General features: G+C 32.6%; 1 protein-coding gene across 1 annotated transcript; it reads left to right on the top strand.

Annotated features, from left to right (window-relative positions):
• Positions 1 to 390: 390 nt before the first annotated feature.
• On the top strand, positions 391 to 18,106 carry LOC134242193 (uncharacterized). The gene is made up of 5 exons (XM_062724263.1): positions 391 to 440; positions 777 to 815; positions 3,933 to 4,016; positions 4,175 to 4,204; positions 15,336 to 18,106. The coding sequence occupies exons 1-5, from the start codon at positions 422 to 424 to the stop codon at positions 15,776 to 15,778; spliced, it is 615 nt and encodes a 204-aa protein (XP_062580247.1). The 5' UTR covers positions 391 to 421; the 3' UTR covers positions 15,779 to 18,106.
• The last annotated feature ends 4,328 nt before the right edge of the window (positions 18,107 to 22,434 follow it).

Genomic DNA, 22,434 nt, shown 5'->3' with positions numbered 1-22,434 from the left:
AAGTTTCTGACACAAGGGTTTTTATAGTATCGTTTTGAGTAATCATTTTGTTACTTCTTTGGTCGATACAATAAACTTGTCAGCAAATACAATTCAATTTATCATTGAGTCAAATGCTGAATGACGTATTTTTATTCCATTTTTCTAGTCAATTATTTATACACTGAATCCAGGACATATTTTTTCATTATTTTCCGATCATCATAAGAAGCACACGCGTACGGCGAGTGTGACCAGTCGGAAGGGGATGCTCACTACTCCATGACACCTTATCCCACTTCCTATGCTTTGGAGGTCCGCGTGTTTTCTCTGCTCCTATATTGTCATCTATATTTAAAACATTCATTTTCAATTATTTTACACTTATTGTCTTAAAATATGCTTTTTTTCAGAGAAAAACTGTACAAGCTAGATCATCAAAATGGCAACTGGGGAAAAAGGTATTGTAAAGGATGATAAAAAACGCATTTAATATATATTTACATTTGAAAATATTTTCTAAGATGAACCTATTGAAGAGAAAATAGATTAAATTCAGTTAGATTTATTTTGTGGGTGAGATGTCATAAAACGACCGACTCACCCGGCAAGATGATATTTTGCTAACATATTTATTTGACTGGTGTAGTAAATTTTATCTAAAAATAAAGAATAACTTTTATGTTCATTTTTTATTATATATAGTGTTTCTTGATGACATTACACTGTATAAGAAATATCAGTTCCCTGTTTTAGGACAATGTAGGATTTCTGACTAATCATAATTTTTTTTGTAGATTTAGCTGAAAATTTCAGAAGAATTGGACTACATGATGGTAAATATTGAAGATAATTATCTGTTAAGGTTAATGATTTTCTGTCTTTTAAAATAGTGCATAAAGACTGATCATGGAGACGAGATTTTATGTTTCACTAGATGCTGTCAAATATTGTCATGATTTATTGACTTTGCCAACAGTTCCTCAGCTTCTGGAAGGGTTTAAAACCTTTTTCATTTTTTTCAATCTTAAAGCTTGATTAAGTCAAAAGCTTCCTTATGAATTCTTCTCTGGAAGGGTAAGTGAGCAAAGTAATATTATCTTTTCCTCAGCAGGCTCTGTTATTTCAATCTAAGCCAATAACTTTTCAATGTTCAGTTTGAAAGGATTAGATCTAACTACACTGTTGGATTAATCTTGATCACTATATAGCATTCATTGTTTTCCTCTTTTATTTTGATTCCTAAGACTCACCTTGAAAACACTTCTTTTGAAACAGTTCACTGTACCTTTCACTTGATACTGTCCTGTTTTGGTTTTCCTACCCGGTGCGTCCTATATGCATACTCGATCTATTCGAGTGGTAAGTTGAGGACTTTTAGAGCAATAGCCTTTGTATCCTCCTTCACACCACCAACCGATCATGGAATTCCAGATACTTTAAATACAATCACGCCTTAAATTTTGCTCCATTTCACCTATTCTCTATTTTAGATTTTAATCGTCAGTTTCAAGGACATTGATTTTACACTCAGATGTTTCAGATATAAAGGTTCTAAATAAACTCATAAAGTTTATCCGTAAGAGAGACATTGACCGGGCACGAATTATGACCTTTTCCTTTCAGCGACATTGAACTTGCACAAATAAAATTGGGTCACGGTCATGGCACACCTTAAAGTCGTAAACAATCATTGTGTAAAAGAGAACTTACAAGTTTTTGTATAAGAAAGATATGGACCAAACACATTGACCTTGAACTCGGCCAAATGACCATAGATTACTTTTAAGGTAATTGAGAACATTTGGGAGAATAGGAACTCACCAACTTTATGCATAAGAAATATTTGGACCGGAGAGGAATTATTATATCCCCTCAGGTGCTAAGCAATCTTTTTGGAAGTAGATGTAGTAGATTCTAATGTTCAAACATTAAGAGAACAGAAAGATATGAACGGAAAGTGATTCCTTTGTACCAACCATGCTTTGTGTAAAATTACTGTGGCATAAGAAATGTTAATATTTGTGGATACCTAAGCAGAAAATGCATCATTAATAGTAACTGAGTTTGTGTAGTACTTTATAATTAATAAACTCATTTCTGAATAAGCCCTGTCCCTTAAATTCATAAATCCCGCCCACTAGGACTGTTTTCTGGACAAGCTTGGATTGCTTGAGCAGGTGTAAAAAGCAGTTCTGGGATGGCTCTCCGTAAGATTGGTTTGAACTGTGCGAGGGGTGATGAAAAAATTCGCGAACTAATTAAATAACTTCCGAAAAAGAAATGATACGTGGTTTCAATGTTGAAAATGTTTCAAAGTAGTACTCTCCTTTTTAATGCACATCTGCAGCTGTTCTGCCCATGCGCAGATCACGTGATATAGGCGATCACGTGACATACTCTTTAGCGTTCTGTCACAGAGGATTAAAATTTTTTCGGACTCTTGTATTTCTTACCATGCAATTTATTTTTTGCAATAAAAACAGTCCATTTGTCAGAAATGGCATAATCTCTGCATTAGCATGGGTAGATAATGATGTCGTTTTGCAGAATGAGCATGGTGACCATCAAAACCCAAGTCCTCTGTCTTTTGAGCGTCGTTTATTTCATGTGGATAAAGTATCGGTGCATTCACTTTATCAAATCTAATATGTTTAATGTCTAAAGTAAACGATATCAAAGATATTTGATAATTTTATCATTGTAAAGATATTCATCTATTTTTCTAACTGTAGTTGGCGATCGTGCAGTTTGCTTTCACCGGGCAACAAAACAAACATTATTTTTAAACATCTCCCTTCCTGCGCTTAAATAATCAATCCAATTTATTACAACACTTATGGCGAGTCTTTTGTCTTCATAAACCATGTACAAATTATTATTAACTTTAACATTGGAATTTCTAAGATAAACGTTTAACTTTACAGCCATTCTTTTCTCGAATACGACTGAGTTAACCATATTTTTTATCACAAGTTATCTACCTTATGACGTCATTTTCACATTGTGACGTCACAAACTCGGGGCAAAATGTTCCTTTAAATATGCTTTGTATAAAACATGTGTATTACTCTATGTATGCCAAATTTCATTCTGATCTGAATTGCGGTTTTGTAAATATGGAGATAGTTCGCGAACTTTTTGATCACCCCTCGTATCTCGTTTTTGTATAAGTTTATTGACAAATATGAGGCATAAATTAAAAAAAATAATGAACGACATTGACATCTTTGTCAATAGCTTTAATTGTTTGCTCCAGTGGGGATCCGGGTTAGAATAGTTCCTCAGTACCCCCTTGCTTGTCGCTAAAGGCGACGAAATGGGGCGGTCCTTCGGATGAGACAGTATAAACCGAGGCCCCGTTTCACAGCAGGTGTGGCACGATAAAGATCCCTCCCTGCTCAAAGGCCGTAATTGCCGAGCATAGGCCTAAATTTGCTGCCATTCACCGGCGATGGTGACGTCTCCATATCAGTGAAATATTCTGGAGTGGGACGTTAAACAGTATACAATCAATCAATAAATCAATCAATTGTTTGCCTTCGGAATCTCTGAAAAGTGGCCAATGACTTTATTACTTGAGCGAAAAGGTATTTACGCAAAAAATCAATGAATTCACATTAAAGTTCTTTGAATGGTAGATGCGTTTTGTAAAGAAGACTTTTAGTAATTGATTACCTCACTCAGAATCTTTTTAACGAAGTAGAACGTTTTCTGTAAAAAATTATAGTTGAATGCTAGATTTATTTTTACCATATTTATCCTTTTGCGTTGATTATACATTAAAGTAATTAAAAAAACATCTTTCGAAGTATTTATTTAGCGTTTATTGTTATATAATTGTTAATTTAATCTCGTTCCATAAATTATTTTTAAAGGTATGTGCGTACTTGATAATGGCAAATTTGAATTGTTTTCATTTTGTTCAGAATAATAAATCAAATTTTGTTCAGGAAAGGATTTAGAAAATGATTCTTCTCCGTGGACAGATCATTCTACAGAACAAAGCAGCCCTCAGCAAACACAACAAACTATAGGTAAGAGGATATACGTAAAATAAATGTACTTTTTCCAGAAACTTGCATCATTTAAAAAAAAAAACAGTTTAATTCCTATAGAATATTTCTTACAATGTAGTACTTGAGACGATATCTATAACCGTCGCATGTTTTTTTTTAATTATATATATTTTCAGATGAGAGAACAAACGAAGAAACTCTAAAAGGTAAGTTTCAAAATTAATGTATTACCAATCATAAGACTGAAATATAAAACTCTTAGAATCCTGACTTTCCTACAACTTGTACATAATTTCGACAGACGGTATAAAGATAATTTTCTTTAAAGTTTGAACTGAGCTCTTTTTAATTGAATTAAAGAATTAAACGTAGCAGGGTTTCAGAAGAATGAATATAGACAAGATTTAGAATTGCATTGTTTGAATTGTAAGCTGAAACTTAAATGAAAGAGTAGATACAAAAATGCTGAAAATGCTAAAAAAAACACTCATTCAGAGAGATTTGCCTTATGAGGGTAGTCTTCAACCTTCACTAAAGCGAAACAAAAAGCAAACTTGATCTAAACTTTTCAAAAATTATCGATTTAGAGAATGATTTTAAGGTGCAGAATATTCCAAAAGACCTTAGAACTACAACAACAGTTTCGTAACGATCCGAAAGATGGTTGAAGGGTGAAAAACTTTAAAAATAACTAGACTCAACCCTCAAATCCAATATATTGATATTAGTTATATTTTTGGGGGGTAAATCCCTATTTCTGCACTATAGCCCGTTCGATTCTTTAACATTTCAAATTGAAATTTCCCAATTTGATAGATTTAAGCAAGAATCTTAATACTGTAGATCACTAAATTTTCGCGACACCTTTATTTCGCGAGATAGTTATTGTCTCTAGATTAGCGAGACAAAATTTTCACGAATCGTGGTAACTGCTCTATATAATCTTAAGGAATACTGTTATACGCGAGAATTTAATTTTCGCGAGCACACTGTCTCGCGTAATTACGCGTAAATAAAGTTCTCGCGAATAAAAAGTGATTTACAGTATTATGGAAATAATAGCATTTATCTCGTATGTTTTAAGGTAGGATTCATCTCTGGTTTCTAACTAGATGGGATATTCAAAGTATATTTGTTGATGTCTTATATATTCAGATGTAAGAGATTTAAAAGACCATATTCTTCTTTCCTCATCATAATTACACAACTATAAATAGAAGTGGTAAACTGGGCTTGAAAACTAGCAGGGACTATATTTTTGGCGGAATGGTGGCGTTTGAAAATATCTTCATTTCTGCCTCTCAAAATTATTATAGAACATTAAATTTAGTTATATTTTTTAAGCAATAAAAGACTAGACGAAAATTTCAAAAGTAAGTTTAATTAATAATAGGGACTAAAGTTTCAAAATATATCAAATAAATAGAATTTACTAATAGACATACTAGAACTATGTTGGCTTTTAAATGCTTCAAATCTAAGTAGAGATTTGAGCCAAAATCCGTAAAAAGTGTTATTTCTCTCTTAATAATGATCAAAACTTTTAGTTTTTGTATCATTTTGTACCTTTATGTAACAACTTTACTATATGTGAAAATCAGAAAAAGTTAAATATACGAAGCATATAAAAATAACTAATAAATCCTAAAAATTTAAGAAAAGTAGAGGAAATTTGGATTAGCAAATATCCTTTTTATTTTAATTATCCATGTCAATTTGGAAATATTATCTTATAGGCTCTTTATGATATTATCTTTTTATGCAAAAAGAAAAACATTTTATTTTTTGAATTGCAAGTACGGATCGCATAATTAGAAACAGTAATTTTTTTTATTCCTTATGTCCAGGAAAGAGGTAATGACCTTGACCTGACCTTGCCTCTGATATTAAACGGTCAAATTTAATCTCACTGATACCATCACTTAGTAATATTGTCCTCTTGATTCTGTGAAAATCTCATTAATCTTTAAATACAAGAAATGTGAGAAGAAACCTACCTTAATTCTTTTAACCTGTTTTGTTCCCTCGATCATGATACAATGTATTGAACCCTCTTTCACGGAGAGAATCATCTATGTCTTGGCCAATGAAATATCATCTTTGTATCATGTGCCCTTAATCTATTTACATTCATTTTCCACTTGAATAATCTGCAGCTGCATCAAAACTGTGAAAGAAGAAGGTATGGTTTCCATACAAATTTTGCCCTGTGATTTTCTAAAAAATGAAACTGGTGCAAAAGTTAAAAAGACATACTTTTTAAATAATTGAAATTCAATGCATAAAAATCATACAAGTCATTTTTCTCACATGTGTTTTTAAATGCTAATTATGACGTCATAAACATGTGCATTTTCCCGTATATTCTTAAAAAGTTGCAGAAGACACCAATTCTTAAAGGAATTTTCTTTCAGATAACATTGTCAACAGGCATCGCCCCCAAAGATCTTGAGATATGTGATTTGTTATTAAATTTTGCACAAAATATCAAAAAATTAACGTGGGCGACGGCTGTGGACACTGTTTTCTAAAGGAAAATCACCCTTGAAATGTGCCATTTTGAGGCTTTTTCTGTTGAAAATAGAGAAATGCTTCACATTAATGATGTCATAATTGCAGAATGGTAAAACTTCATGCCATATTCTTTCCTGATTTATCAGAGTCTTTTATTTAACTTCTATTTAAGTCAGTTTCAAAACTTTTTGATGTCATTACATTTTTAGGGCACAATAAAGCTAAAACCATACCTTCTTCTTTAGTTGTCCACCAATACCTCAATGTTCATATATGAACATTGAGATACTAGCTTCTTTGTATTAATTTTGGTTATTTTGTTAAACTAATATGATTGTTGGTAAATCGTGTGTCAATGAATTGCAATACAATCTTCTTTGTCATATTGATGTCTTGCATATAAATATATGTATTTTTGCGCGGGGACCAGGGTATATATGTGATGAAATGCAAGAAATTTCCGTCTTTTGCAGGGGTGATAAGAAAGCTTATAAAGTACCGACCGGACACAAACTTACACCAGAGCGAACCCGAAGCGGACCCCGAGTTTGCTTCCCGGGTTCGCTCGGGATCGGCTTTGGGTTCGCTTTCAGAAAATTTGGGACCGCTCTGGGTGCGCCCCGGGTTCGCTTGGGGTCAGCTCTAGTTCCGCCGCTATAGTGAACCCGGCGTTGGCTTTCTGGGACCGCTTTACACACTGATGCGTGAAGCGGACCCCGCTTTCATCTCGCCGCCACTATGCCCCGCCCCTTGTATATTCTGATACAGTAATGGGATTATGGATCGATCATTGTTCTTTATGCGGCGATCGATACATGTACACTGTACAATGTAAACAATGACATTATGGAGAACATTGGTTAATTTTCTAAAATTCAACTGACTTGCATTTGACGTAGTTTTAGTAATTGTATCATTGATTTTCTTGATTTCTCCCATCTCGGAATTTCAATCCCGAGAAATTCAAAGTTATATGACAGTTAGTTATTAGGCATTTATTATGTTCCCCAAACGAAGTTGGGGAACATATTGTTTTTACTCTGTTTCCTTATTATTATTATTATTTTTATTATTATTTTTATTATTATTTTTCTTCTTCCTGGGAAAATCTTTTCCGCGAATGATCTCCTAAACTACACGTCCGACTTAGGTGAAACCTTTTTAGGGTCAGTAGGCATGTTATGTAGATTTGCCGAACAAAGGTCATTTTGCGCGCACGTGCTTGCAAGAGCGCGCACGTGCAACGCGTGAAATGACCAAAATAATAGATACAGCCGTAACTTTTCTATTTTTTGATTATATGCTTTCATACTCATAATATAAGTATATATTAGTAGTATAGACGTGTTGACATGGTCAAAATAGCAAGATCTTACGCGCATGCACGTGCGCTTCGCTCTGATTGGCTGGAACTAAAGTCTCATTATCTTTCTTGTTTTTCGTCATAATCCTTTGAAATTTTGAACTTAGTCACACATTATGAAGATCTACAGCATGATATATAATAATTTTCATGAAAGCACGTACATGCGCGTGTGCTGGCAAGAGCGCGCACGTGCAACATGTGAAATTACCAAGATACTGGATGAAGCCGTTACCTTTATATTTCTTAATAGAATATTTTGAAACTCACAATGCATGAATAAAGTAGAAGTATGGACAAGATGACATGGTTAAAATTGCAAGATCTTACGCGCATGCACGTGCGCTTTGCTCTGATTGGCTGAAACTAATGTCTCGATATCTTTCTTGTTTTACGTCATAATCCTCTGAAATTTTGAACTTAGTCACATATTATGAAGATCTATAGCAGGATATATAAGAATTATCATGAACGCACGTAAATCCACGTGTGCTGCAATCTGATTGGCTGAAACTTTACATGCCTATATCTTTCTTGTTTCTCAAGAAAACAGGATGAAGTTTAGAATATGAATAGCTATAATGGATTCCTACATGATATTGCTACCAAAATTGAATGCAAGGACGTGCTTGCATGCACACACGCAATGCGTAAAAAGAACAATATGTTTGAAAAACGGTAACATTTATATTTTTATGACTTTTTATTGAATTCTGGAATATAAAGATATGTTAATGGTTTAGACAACATGTCATGATCACTTTGCATGTGCATGCACGTGCGTTTGCGAACAATGCGTTAAATGACAAAAAAGTTAATCTCATTGTAGTTTTTAAAATTCTTTTATGAAATCCTGCGAAACTAAGCATATTGGAATTTGCACAAAAAGGGAGTTGGGGAGCGTTTGGGGAACATCTGTAACGGTCCCCGTTACAATTAGAACTAGTTTTTCTTTAGTCATATCAATAAAAAAAAAAACAGAAAAGGAAGAAAAAGGTGTTGAAATTATTTTCAATGTATCGAATGGTGTGCAAGTGAAACTCACGTTAGCCTCTAAACAAAATACCTTTCGAATTCATACGTTGTATACTTTAAAATTATATTTGTTATTCCTTAAGTTTGCAAAATCGTAGTTTAAATCTTTAGCAAACACGTAAATTATAATATCGCATCTATAAGTTACATTTACCTTTTGTACACTTAATAAATTCAGATTTCATTTATATTAGTTACACATTAAAATTTCGTTATAATTATTTATCGGATATTAAAAAAAAATAAATTATATCAGATCTCTTTCACGCTCAGAATTATGGAGCAATAATCATCTTAATCAGAATGAAAAAAATAAAATAAAATGACAAATTATAATCGTCCTATAGCCCCGCTAAGAATATAATAAGATACACCCCCTTCTTCAAACAAACAAAAAAGAATAAAAAAAATTGTCTTTAAAATATTTCTATATATTTAAGGAATGAAGCTTATTTCAACTTATGTTATCCGATATAACATAACTTGGGGCAGTTTACGCTTTATAAACCGCGAAGCGGTTTATAGGATAGCGAAGACTGCCCGAAGTTTTGTTATATCGGATAACATAAGTTGAAATTAGCTTCATTCCTTATAATTTAATCTCAGTGTAGACAATGAGACAATATTTCATCCGGAAAAAGGCTTCAAACTGAGCATTATTTTAAAAGTAACGTTAAGCGAAGTAATACGTTTTTGACGTAACTCATTGTGACGTAGGCAAGTAATGTTATACAAAATATTATATATTCCTCTGAATGATTCAGCACATGAAATTTCTTGATACAATTAAGTAAAATTAAATTATTTGAATATAAATGAATACAGGAAACATAAAGATCATGCGAGAGAGAGAGAGAGAGAGAGAGAGAGAGAGATCTTAACTGTATTAAGTCCCATCAATAGACTAGATTTTATGAATAAAGCCTGAAGACTTTTTCTTAAATTTCTATGAGTCGTCCTCCCAATCCCGTTCTCGAATTGTTTTCTATAAACCTGCTGCAATATTTTTTTTTTTTTTTAAATATACAAGAACATGTACATGTAATTTTTTTATGCCCAATTAAAAAAAATCAATTATTTTGATGTGAATTTTGAATAAGATAAAGAAGCACGTAAATTGAGAAAATTGAAATAAATTCATTGAATAATGGGCACGTAAGTATTGTTGTAATGTTAGTATCTTGAGATGATGAAATTTTACAATTATTGTCAAATACCAACTATTTTTCTTCCTTCCTCTTTTTGTTAGTAAATATACCAATTCATGATTTCTTATTTTACAAATTAACTGATGTATTTACCCAGTTTATTTTCCCATGGACTTTAAATACTGGTATAAAGAACTTACGAAAATAAATTCGTAAATATTCATGTATCATTCTACGTGGAAAATTAAAATATTTAATTTATTATTTGCTATAATAGAAAAGGAATATAAACACATAAAATATAAAATACAACCCGGAGAATTAAAATAAATAAATATAAACTATTCAATTATCGTAATAGATTTACACTGTGCATTTACAAGTTTTGCTTATTTTTAAAATGTTTGGATTTATAATGAATTAAATCAACACGTTCGATCTTTTATCCCAATCGACAGATCAGTATGCTATTTTGATTGGTTGGCGCGCTAAAGAAATACCGAACACGGGTTCGCTCTCTGGGACCGCTACTGAATTTGAAGTTCGCTCTCTGGGTCCGCTTCGGGTTGGCTCGGGGTCCGCTACGGGTTCGCTTTGGGTTCGTTCCGGGTTCACTCGGGGACAACCCTAGCGGACCACAAGCGAACCCGATGCGGACTCAGAGAGCAAACCCGGGGTGCGCTCCGGGTTCCAGTGGCGGATCATGAGGGGGGGTTACGGGGGTTGCAACCCCCCCCCCCTTTGGATTTGCTAAAAAAGAAAAAGAAATAAGAAAGTTCCAATTTTTTTGTTGTGTGTTTACTATAGAAAATGTAAGGTGAAAGGCTAATGTTGTAGTATATAAGGAAATTCGGTTGTAAAAACAAAATAAAACCCCATCCCTTTACAAAACAGGATTTTCAGGTTCGGAGGTTCATTTTCCTTTCTTTTTCAAAAACTTTCTGGTAATGTATATAAGTACTTTTTCCCAAATTGATCAACGTCCCACTTTCAAAAACTATACTCCACCCTGTATCGATATTCTATTGAGTTATTTAACTATATGTATGTGTATATCGTACGTTTTAAGTGTTTTCGCCTTCAACCCCCCTTTTGAAAAATACTTCAACCCTCCCTTTGAAAAATTTCTGGATCCACGCCTGCGTTCGCTTTCTGTTAGGTTGTGTCCGGTCGGTACTGTGGAATATTCTGCCTTGACTAAGTCAATGAGGCATTATGCCGTCATAGTGGGTGAGATGACGTCAATTTAAGAACACAGGTTTTCGTAATATTGGCATTTAGAGATGTAATTAAACTCTATGAAATAAATTGAAACGTGTAAAGATTAACAAAAATAAAATGTTTATATTTTGTTATACTGTATCTGTCATTTTGATTAAAATCTAACACCGATGACGTCATATGTGTACATCGAGTAACTTGAGAATTGATCATGTCGTGTAAAGAGAATTTGGCTAGGACTACGTGTACAAAGATACGTAAAATTGAGTCTAAAAGCAAAAATCGGGAATATTATGTGGAATTCATATGAAGTTCAGTTAAAGAAACAGGTATGCTTATTTATTTTCATCAATCTTATTCTTTTTCGAAAACAGTCAGCTATATCCGCATCCCAGTCGGCCTTTCCTCGGTCATCGTGACAAAAATAATGCCATAGAACAACAATATAAGCTGGGTATTTCAAAACATAGGATTTGTACAGATGGAAATTTCGCTTTCTGAAATACATGGAAAGTGCTGCTAGAATCCCGAGTTAACCTTCTTACTGCCAGAGGGGTCATATATGGGCTCTACCCACTGGCTGCCACAGGGGTCACATATGACCCATCAAAAATATTTCATATATTAAGTTTTTATCTATTTAAGATTTAAGTTCATTAATTGTTTATTTATTCTTACGCATTTCGTTGTTTCAAGTGATAAAAATTGTATCATGTCCGTATTTGAAGTAGGCTACAACTGTGATACGTTGACGACGTCAAGCTCACGTTGATGATGCCAAAAACGTCTCAATAGGTAGGCCTTATAAGCAATTCAAGGGACTTGACAAAAGTATTTATAAAGATGATACATAAAACAAATATTGAACTCTTTCTCATTTAAAAGCTATGGATTCACTTTGAGATCCATACAAAAAATGAGAGAAAATGAATCGTACTAGTTATATTTAAAGAGAAGACTTGAAATTTATCTTTGTTAGTAATAAAAAAAGAATCATTATTTGCAAGTATGATCAGTATACTAGTATCGTCTTATTTTTTCCCACAGAAACACAAATAAAATTTAGGATGTTTCCCTTTCGTGTTATTGAGGGCCTGACCACTCGATCCCCGGGGAGGGGTGAGGGGAATAAGAATTTGGAATGAAACACTTTGCCTTTGAAAACTTTGCTTAATATGTGATAAATAATCTCTTCTCCATTGGGAATTATGGGAACTTTTCTAGAGAAAAAGAAAATAAAAATTAGATTTAAGAAACTGATGACCCTTAGACACATATATATTCTATTTATGTCGACATGCAACTTATTTATTTTGACATGCATCTTATTTATGTCGACATGTAACTTGGTTATGTTGACATGCGAGATAAATATGTTGACATGCAACTTATAAGTTGCATGTTGACATAAATATGTCGCATGTTGACATAAATAAGTTGCATGTTGACATATTTATCTTGCATGTCAACATAACTAAGTTGCATGTCAACATAACTAAGCTGCATGTCAACATAAATAAGTTGCATGTCAACATAAATAAGTTGCATGTCGACATAAATAAGTTGCATGTCGACATAAATAAGTTGCATGTCGACATAAATAAGTTGCATGTCAACATATTTATCTTGCACGCTAACATAAACAAGAAGCATCTAGCATGATGAATGTCACATGTGGGCGATATTTGAGATTTTTTTTAATATTTATTTGATTGCAATTTTCTTACATGTCAACATATTTATGTTACATGTTGACATAACTATCTTGCATGTCAACATATTTATCTTGCATGTCGACATATTTGATAGAAATATAACTTGCACACAAGGGGCAGAAATATGCCACCATACAAAATAAATGTTTTTTCAACAATATATTATATTATTTACTCAAAGAAGTTATTAACTCCGGGGTATTGTTGTTCTGTTAGCTTTTTTATCATGGAACATTTCGCTATTACATGTAATAGAAGTCACGTGATGTCGTGGTGTTGGCACACGTCATTACGTTAGACGCTCTTTTACCTTTATGCAATAGTTAAGGACAGACGAGACCTTCCTAGTTCTAAGAGTTTGACATTGAGGTATTGCCACTTAAACATGTTTACTCCCAAAAACTTGAGGTACCTTACCAGGCACTTCTGCAAGATACCAGCGGTACTTTTTCTTATATAAGCCTTTGGGGGAAAAATAATTTTCTAACTTCAAAAATTTAAGTGTTTGTATTTTTAAAAACGTTTAGAAACTGGTTTAAAAATCAGAATGTTATTAAAATTTTGAATATTTTTCTTACATTACGAAGATTTTGATGAACGTCACGTCTGACCTTAATAAAAGTTTACGTTTATTAGCGGTTTTGATAAATTATCAAACTTATTTTTCTCTAAAAATGATTTATATGCTTCCTTAACATACCTGCGTTGTTAATTTTACCCCACGCAATAAGTTGCAGGGAGTATAATGTTTTTAACCCGTTCCTCAGCCAGTCCGTCAGTCCATCAGTTCTGGGTTTTTTTTGCCAGCGCAACTCCTCATAAACCGCTGCACACAATTCGGTCAAACTTTGCAAATATTTAGGACACAATGTGTAGATGTGTATATTACCAGGAAATTCCGATTCCTTTATTTTTGCCGGTTATTTCCGCTCTTTATCACTTTTTTGGCTTTTTCTTGAATATAAAGATGAGCAGTTTGTCAGCGCAACCCTCATAAACCACTGCAGATGTCAAACTCTGCAGATGTTTAGGACACAATGTGTAGAGGTGCATATTACCAGGAAATTCCATTTTTCCCGAAAGAACTATATGCGGTATATTGCATATGTTTGCCCCCACAAAAGTCAAATTTTGAAAACTTCCTGAAATGTGCTGAATTCAATAAATTTTACGAGAAATATAAGTTAACAGAAAATATTATAGTTCCAGAGCAGTGTATTCACAATTTCTGTTTTTATGACGTCACAAACTAGTCCGATTTTATATCCTTTTTCAGAAAGAGGACAAAATGGACAAAATTTCAACAATTGAAGCTTTAAAATTTATAGAGCGCATGTGTGTTCAGGAACAATATTGACATATTTCATTGATATTATCATTCTACACATTATATCAAAATATTTATCCTGAACACACATGCGCCCGGTGACTTTTATTTAAAATATCGACGAAATATGTACATTTTTCTGCAAAATTCATAAAAAACTGAAATTTACGTCATATTTGTGACGTCATTACGTACATATGACGTCATTACTTATGAAATTATTCAGTGCTTTGAAGTCAGCATATACTCCCCTGTTTAAGGACTTAATTAAATATTACTCCATCAAAGTTTGATTTTGGGGGGCAAATGTTGGTTAATACCGCATATAGTTCTTTCTGCACTTCTCAACTTAGATTTTAAGCTACACCTTGAAAAAGAGATGTCAGCGCAACTTCTCATAAACCACTGCATAGGATTTTGTCAAACTTTGCAAATATTTAGGACACAAGGTGCAGATGTACATATTACCAAGGAACTTGGATTCCTTAATTTTTCACCGCAATTTCAGCACTTCGAGTTTTGGGGGAGCGTGGGGATATGAGCTTGCTCACTTTTCTTTTATTAAAAAGTTTTAAAAACTTTTCAGTCTATTCTTTGCAAGTACGATAAAAAACAACAAACAATAAAAAGCAAATAAACAATCAAAAAAGAAATTATTTCCACTAGATTTTTCTTCTTTTTAACTCTCGTAAATTCTCGAAAGGAACGTTAAACAACACACAATCAATCTTAACTCTCGTGATTCGAAAGGTATTTTTAGATTGTCATTTTAAAGAAATAAGACCAAAAACCAGTCGATCAGTTATAACTATGTTGTATTTGTATAAAACTCAGCAAGTGTTCATTGAGTGTTGAGAAGAGAAAACCGATGCATGTTTTACACACGCTATGTTAAATTTTATCACAGAATTAAAATCATTTAGATTTTTTTTTGTATTTAATAAATATGAAAATTATGATTTATGTCATGTTGATAAAAATCAATGTAATTTATTTTCATTTACTTTTATCAAGATGTACACGCTGTCATTATTCATGCTGAGAAAGACAGAACGTTAGTCCAAACATTCAAATCAGCAATGAAGACAGCAGCCCCAGATATGGAAATTGAGACTCTACAAGAATTCTCCCATCCGGGAAGAACACACTTTGACAACCTTAACACAATTTTGGAAAAACATTTTGTATTTGTATGGGTTACGAAGAATCTTGGAGAGGAAGAGGAGCTCCTTCAAATGTTTTTGGGAGATATCTCTCTTACAGAAAGTAAATCAAATAGAGAAAGATATGATAAATTTATTCCGATATGGGGACAGGCAAATGCAAGATCTCTGTATCCAAAGTTCAGACCTTTTCCAGGGTTTGATTTTCATGACGATAGAAAAGATGACTTCAATAAGTTGAGGTCTCTTATAAATCAGGCAAACGAAGATAGTGACGATTTTGATTTAAAGTAAAATATTCTGGTATGTTGTTTTCATCCATTCAATTTATTGAAAAACATTAAGTCGTGAGAACTTGCATATTTTGCACATAACCCCTTTTTGGATCTCTTCCCCCTTTTTCAGAATATTGGCTACCGACCAAGAGCAATTGTGATTTTTTTTTCTTCCTTGAAATTTACATACAATGTAAACAAATTATTTTGAAACATTAAAAACGATGGTTATACAATAAAGTTTCCTGTTAATAATATGATCCATTCAAATAAGGAGAATAATTATATATCTCTCATATAACAATTATATTTACATGCAAATCTAAATTGCATCAAAACGCAGGATTCTATCAGCAAAAAATAATAAAACATACAATCAAAGATAGTCACAATAATCGCGCTAAGACGAGCTCAGGCCTCAGATTAAACCAATTCCATGGCAATTTTAAAACAGATTATGAACTTTACAAACATAATTAGTTACGTCAGTAATGAACAAAAATCAAAATATTTAGTGTGTTTATCTTATAGATGTACTAGTATTATTTTATACCATAGTTTAACATAATGATTAAGAGAAAATATTAAACCCCTGCTCCGAAGCAGAGGGGGTATACAGTTTTTTTTCTTGTGCGTGTCTGTCTATTCTTCCTTGTGTCTCTCCGCAACAAAATTGGTCGCAGTTTTCGCAGCAACTACTCATCACAGATGCTTGAAATTTTAGCTCATTCTTTTTCGAGGCATATGCCATATGGATGGATATATGTTTTTCTAAAATTTGTTATCAACTTCTTGTTTATCAATGCGTCGCAGTTTTTCTCAGCAACTACGAGGGACGTTCAATAAATAATGTCATCAGCTCGATAACATACAACATAGAAATCATAAATCATAGAAAACCCGCCAAAAAATTTGAAATTTTAATATTTTTTATATGAAATAAGATTTTTAATTATTTTTTTGTGTGAAATGCTATTAAAATATATGTTTTAATATTATAGAGAAAATAATAACTTCAAATCTGTGTCCAAGTACCTTCAAATATTAGGGTCTTGTTGTTCAAATTCTTATTGGGGGAGTAATTTCAATTTTTGCAAGATTCTAGAAAGCAATATTTTTGCAAAAAATTGAAAGGTTTCTCAGAGGAGGGAGCCAGAATAAGGAATTCACTACATTAATTTTTTTCATGACAGCGTCCAAACCCTTAGGCTATAAAGCGTAAAGAAGTTTTGCGGATAAAAATAAAGTTAATGTTTGGTCACACCAACAATATTGGCCAGCACTTTCAATCTTTGACTTCTTTCATTTCCCAAACTTGACAAAAACATTTTTCAGAAAGAAAAAACATGTACAGGAAATCATTGGATTTGCCATATTCCAGTATACGAAGGGTAATACTCATAGATGAGTTCTAAAAAGAATTAGAAATTAAATAAAATTGTTACGGATATGTGTTTTAATCATTAGACAATATTTTAGTTTAATCATTAAGACTAAATTTGTTTCTTTTCGAGCACCGATGACATTATTTATTGAACGTCCCTCGTACTTATCGCCGATGCTTGTAATTTAAGCACATGCTTTGTAATAATGTTGTGAATTTATTTTGGTTCAAAGCAGATGTCAACTTTCTATCAATCCATGCATCTGCATGAAATTGAATTTATATCAACATGATAATGTATATTCACATCAGAGCGGGGATATTACTAGTGAACATTACCTTTCAGACTTCTTGTTTTACTTTGTCTCTCTTCAGAAGAGGGTATATGTAAAACTGGACAATTTTAAGAAAACATGTTTTAACTGTCATTATGTCTCATGACATTTTGCGGAGAATTAAGAAAATAAGATAGAATGCTTTATGCATTTCAACCATATAAGATAGCTTTATTAACTCTATATTTTACACTAACGCTTTACCTATTTTTTTTTAATATAATAAAACATTGATAGATTTTAAGCTATTATAGGGACATTAACGACAGGTGGGTAACTTAATATCGGACTCTGACCATTTGGTAAATTGCCTAAAATGCCCTAGTATACCACAGGAACTAGAAAAGGATTCCTTCTATATAAAAGACTGCAGTTGGTAAAAAACTTATATTTAACAACTCCTTTAAAAGTGTTTGGTTGAATGAGTTTAAGTGGACAATATTGAATAATGAATAATACGGTGTGCTAAAAGATATGATCAATTTAAGTATTTGAGGTTTATTATCTTATAATCATTCCTAGTTATAAAATATTTTATTTTGTATTCTAAGTAAAATTCATCCATGCCTATGTGTTTATGTTTGAAAACTTGGTTTTTTTTTCTCGTATATGGATACATTTATGATCTTTTTACACCATGAACAATTTTTTATGTTCATGTGCATTCTTTTTTTCAAATATATATATGCAATAAAACATAAAAGAAGTAAAATTTATGCTGTCTATTTGATACTGTTGTGCAAATATTTATTAAACCATATTGATATTAATGTTTATTTACGATACACTCGTAAAGATGATAGATATAGAGATAACGAATAATGTTTAAGCTCAAAAGACCATTCAACAATACAATTCGGGAGCAGAGCAGAACGGAACTCTGAATCATCAGATATAAGATAAGGTGCCATGTAGTAGTGAGCATTACCTACCAAACGGTCACACTCGTCGTGTGCTCCACCTTATTTTCGGGAAAAAAAAAACAGAAACTGTATCAACCATTAAACTTGCAAAATAATGACCTTAAACGAGACTGCTAATGCTTTTGTTTCCTTAACTTGTTTGTTGAGTTTGCTGAAGTCATTTTTGTTAGGGATAATCATTAACAACTTCGCGTTTAAGACTTACAAATTTGGTAATATATATGACACTCAGGGTGTTAAGCAGTGAATGATCTTTTTTCACACTGGGTATCGAACCCACAACATACGGATCAAATCCTTAATCCGTGACTCTAGAGCAGACCCTCTTACCTCTGCGTCACACGGGGGTGGCATTACTAGTGTGTACAATCGAAATGTTTCAAGGAAATATTTTGGCAAACTACATGTAGCAATGACAAAGTAAATAAGCTTTCGAGTTCCATACATATTTCAGTGCAGGGAAATAATTTTGTCACAGCATCAATCCTGATTTTGATGCTTCCTTTGCTTGCTGATTTTGATGCTTTCTTTCTTACTGATTTTGATGCTAGTTTTCCTTATCTTTATCCTGCTTTGATCCTTATCCAGATCCTGGTTTAAAACAATGTCAATGTTAGTAACCTTAGTAATCTTGCTATCGGAAGTAAGATTATTCTTGCGGAAGTGGATTATTTAATTTCAGCATTGGTTTTTAAGCCATTAAAAGTATTTTGGGGGTAATCTTTATTTGTATTTTGTATTAAATAACTTTCCTTTATATGTTAACACTTGTTACCAAAAAAAAAGCTTTGTCATATTCCAATCATAAATTTGAAACAAAATGGCGATACAGTGGAGGTTGGAAGTAATCTTGCGAAGTTATCGTAACATAGTTGTTTGGTATTGATTACAGCTATCGATGCAATGATTTATTCTTTTTGTGAAGCGATTTTAGGTGGGTAGAATAGTCCTAATGTGTGAAACGTGTAAGCAAGGACACGTAATGGACAATAAACATGAAATTTGTGTTAAATCCAGTTGCAAATTTATTGTGTATCCTGTGAATATTTCAGCCAAAATATTCTGCTTTAAGTGGAAAAATCATTTTCCAAGGAATCATCAGTACACAGTCACAACAATGACTCAGAGGGTATGTAAACAATGTTTTTTTAATCAGATTATATAAAGATGATAGTAAACAGATTTAGTATTACAAATAATTAAACACTCAATATTCTGAGCGATTAAGCATTTGAACCCATGTTATTTTAAAGAGAAATTTTTACAACTGAATAAGAATTAAATGAATGATTTTATTTAGAGATTCAGAATCTGCAGATGCAGTAATCTGTACTTAATCCGCAAGGTATCAAGTTAATACATAACTCACAAACCATAGCCAAAATGTACAATTCTCTCCCTTTCTTACCGTGGTCAAATGAGAAAAGAATATTTTGTAGCTTATTAAAATATTGACGAATGCTAATAAAGCGTACAGTCAGAAATTTGGTTTGATCATGATGCAACCTTCCAATACCCAATAGCAGTGTAAGAAACACTGTTGATATAAATTGTTCACTTTTAATTGCAATGGAAACAAACCCATGTTGAATGAATATGTGATTTATGTCATATGACGTCACAAAAATGCATAAATAATTATTCAAGATTAGGAAACTTTCTGTGATCAAGCAGCCACTGGTAGGAGAGCTTCATGCTAGTAATCGATGTGGTCATGTACATAACCTGTCCGACTGATAACAAAGTCTATCCAAGCATAGTATTTAAACTTTGGAAGAAATCTAAAAGTCAACTCTTAAACAAAAGTATGGCTACGGATTTTACCCTAGCGGTCTTGGTTAGGCTGCATCCTATCATGTTCTCTCCTGTGTCTGGTATACGAGTAGAATCTAGATTGTACCTCAGGCTTTAAACAGATATATAACAACTCTTTTCAAAAGGCAGACATATGTATCTATCCCTATATTTGAGCTACAATACAATATGTATCAAATACTTGAATGCGTCATGGTGATCATGATGTCATCTTTGTATTAAAAAGAACAAAACACTTCTTCACAATTATTCATGAATGATTTTTATTTAAAGAATAAGCAGTATATTCGCTGTAGAACAAAATTATTTTACATAAGTGATGAAAATTATTACCAATATGTAATTTCACATAACACTTTTTATTTAACATGTTTATCGTATATATATTTAACACAAATGTTAAGTGTAATCCCCCAAAATGTCTTATTCTTTTTGCAATATTTAAATTATTTTTCTTACATGTTGATATGCGTACTTAATCCTCACATAGAATCTTTATTATCTATTAATCATTTCTGCCTCAATGGCTCCTTTCAAATTTTACTGGAGTTAAAGAAAAAAATAATGTTTGAAACTGTGATCATTTCTTTGCCATTAAACAGCCAAATTATGTTCTGTAAAGCTACTAATTGTGCTCTTAGTTCATAGCATAAGTACAAGTACTTTTCAAGTTTAAGTAGTCAGTGGCAATTAATTTATTTTCTTTTACCTGTAAAAAAATTAATTCCTTTTAAACTTGTTAAATTAAACATTTTCAAGTTTGTATAATGTATATCTGTGTGATGTACACATAACTGTATAAAGTTAACAAAATTGTAGTTAAAACTGTAATAGTATTTTTTTAATAATTGGCATGTTGGAAATTGACCTAATATTTCATATTTTTCAGGCCCATGACAGTAAAAAAAGCAGAAATTCCACCAGGGATCATATTTGTAAAAAAGAAATCAATGTTTTGAAGAATGATAATTTAGATATGCTGGTCTTCTCTTTGGACCTAAATCCAGCTGATGAAATTCTATCTGTTAAAATAGTGAGAAGCCAGGAACTAAAAATCAACTTCTGTAGACCAGACAATGGCATTAAAACCTGTGTGATGAAGTGCGCCAAATCCATTGATGACATACATGTACATTTTAAAGTTATCTCCTACATAGATCTAAAACGAAATAGACATAATTTATTGTTTAAATTATGCTTAATTATGTGGACTACAAGTGATATGTCTATTATACATAATTAGATAAAAGATGTATGTAAATTGAAATGCATCCCTGCTCTTTTGTACAATCTTAAAACTGTTCATGATAATTGTCCGTATATAAATTGATTTTATCAAATATTTAACAGTATTGTGATGTTAAGGTATGTGTGCTAATAGAGAGATACATGTTTGTTTATATAATTTTCTGTTCAAGTTGTATTTGTAGTATACATTTAAAAGAATACTGCCCCTGATATTTTATTTTTGATAGCACCAGCATTCCATGTAGATGGGCACTATTTCTGCTACATGGAGTTTTCTTATTGAAGCATATACTATACAGTTATGGTCTTCAGTGTAGGTCGATATGTGGTTATAGGGACTCATGGCAATTTATAGTGACCGAAGACACAGAAAGTGATAGCGACCGAGCCTGCGAGGTCGCTATCATTTTCTGTGTTTGAGGTCAAAATCAGTATTGCCATGAGTCCTTATAACCTCATATTGACCATTTACTGAAGTTCATAATAGTTATATTATATAATCACTCAAAGTGAATGCACTGACACAGTCATAACTGAACAGACTCGGCTGTCATTACGTCAGAATGGTTAAAAACACGCTTCTTATATTATTACATCACATTCTACGTAATTTTGGTGCAACCGAACAGTGTGTCGTGCGATATCATTTTCCGCGAAAGCGCTTTCGCGTCAACATCACATGTACAAAAGGTCGAATATCACGTGACGTCCTTTCAGCCAATGAAAATTATTAAAATAATCCTCTTATATAATATAATTCTTTATTGAATTCTCATTAATACCGGTGTTGTTAAGTAGGATTTCCCCCACAGCCAGCTTTCCCCCCGGAAATCGTACTACAGAGTAGGATTTCCTCCCAGGTGGAAATCTCACACCAGAGCCAAGTTTCTCCCTCTTTCTCTCTCAGAGTAGGATTTCCCCCTCGTTAAAGAGTCAATATAAACCACAGCCGCAATATTTTTGTGAAGGA

This window comes from Saccostrea cucullata, unplaced genomic scaffold, assembly GCF_032062105.1.
Source record: "Saccostrea cucullata isolate Sc308-1 unplaced genomic scaffold, CSIRO_AGI_Scuc_v1 ctg2717, whole genome shotgun sequence".
Taxonomy (NCBI): domain Eukaryota; kingdom Metazoa; phylum Mollusca; class Bivalvia; order Ostreida; family Ostreidae; genus Saccostrea; species Saccostrea cuccullata.
Note: the sequence above shows the minus strand (reverse complement) of the source record. Positions and strands in the feature narration are given on the sequence as shown.

Excerpts from the sequence above, each read along its gene's own strand:
- LOC134242193 (XM_062724263.1), top strand. Across the intron at positions 816-3,932 it reads AAGAATTGGACTACATGATG|GAAAGGATTTAGAAAATGAT; the intron begins GTAAATATTGAA and ends AATTTTGTTCAG. Across the intron at positions 4,017-4,174 it reads GCAAACACAACAAACTATAG|ATGAGAGAACAAACGAAGAA; the intron begins GTAAGAGGATAT and ends ATATATTTTCAG.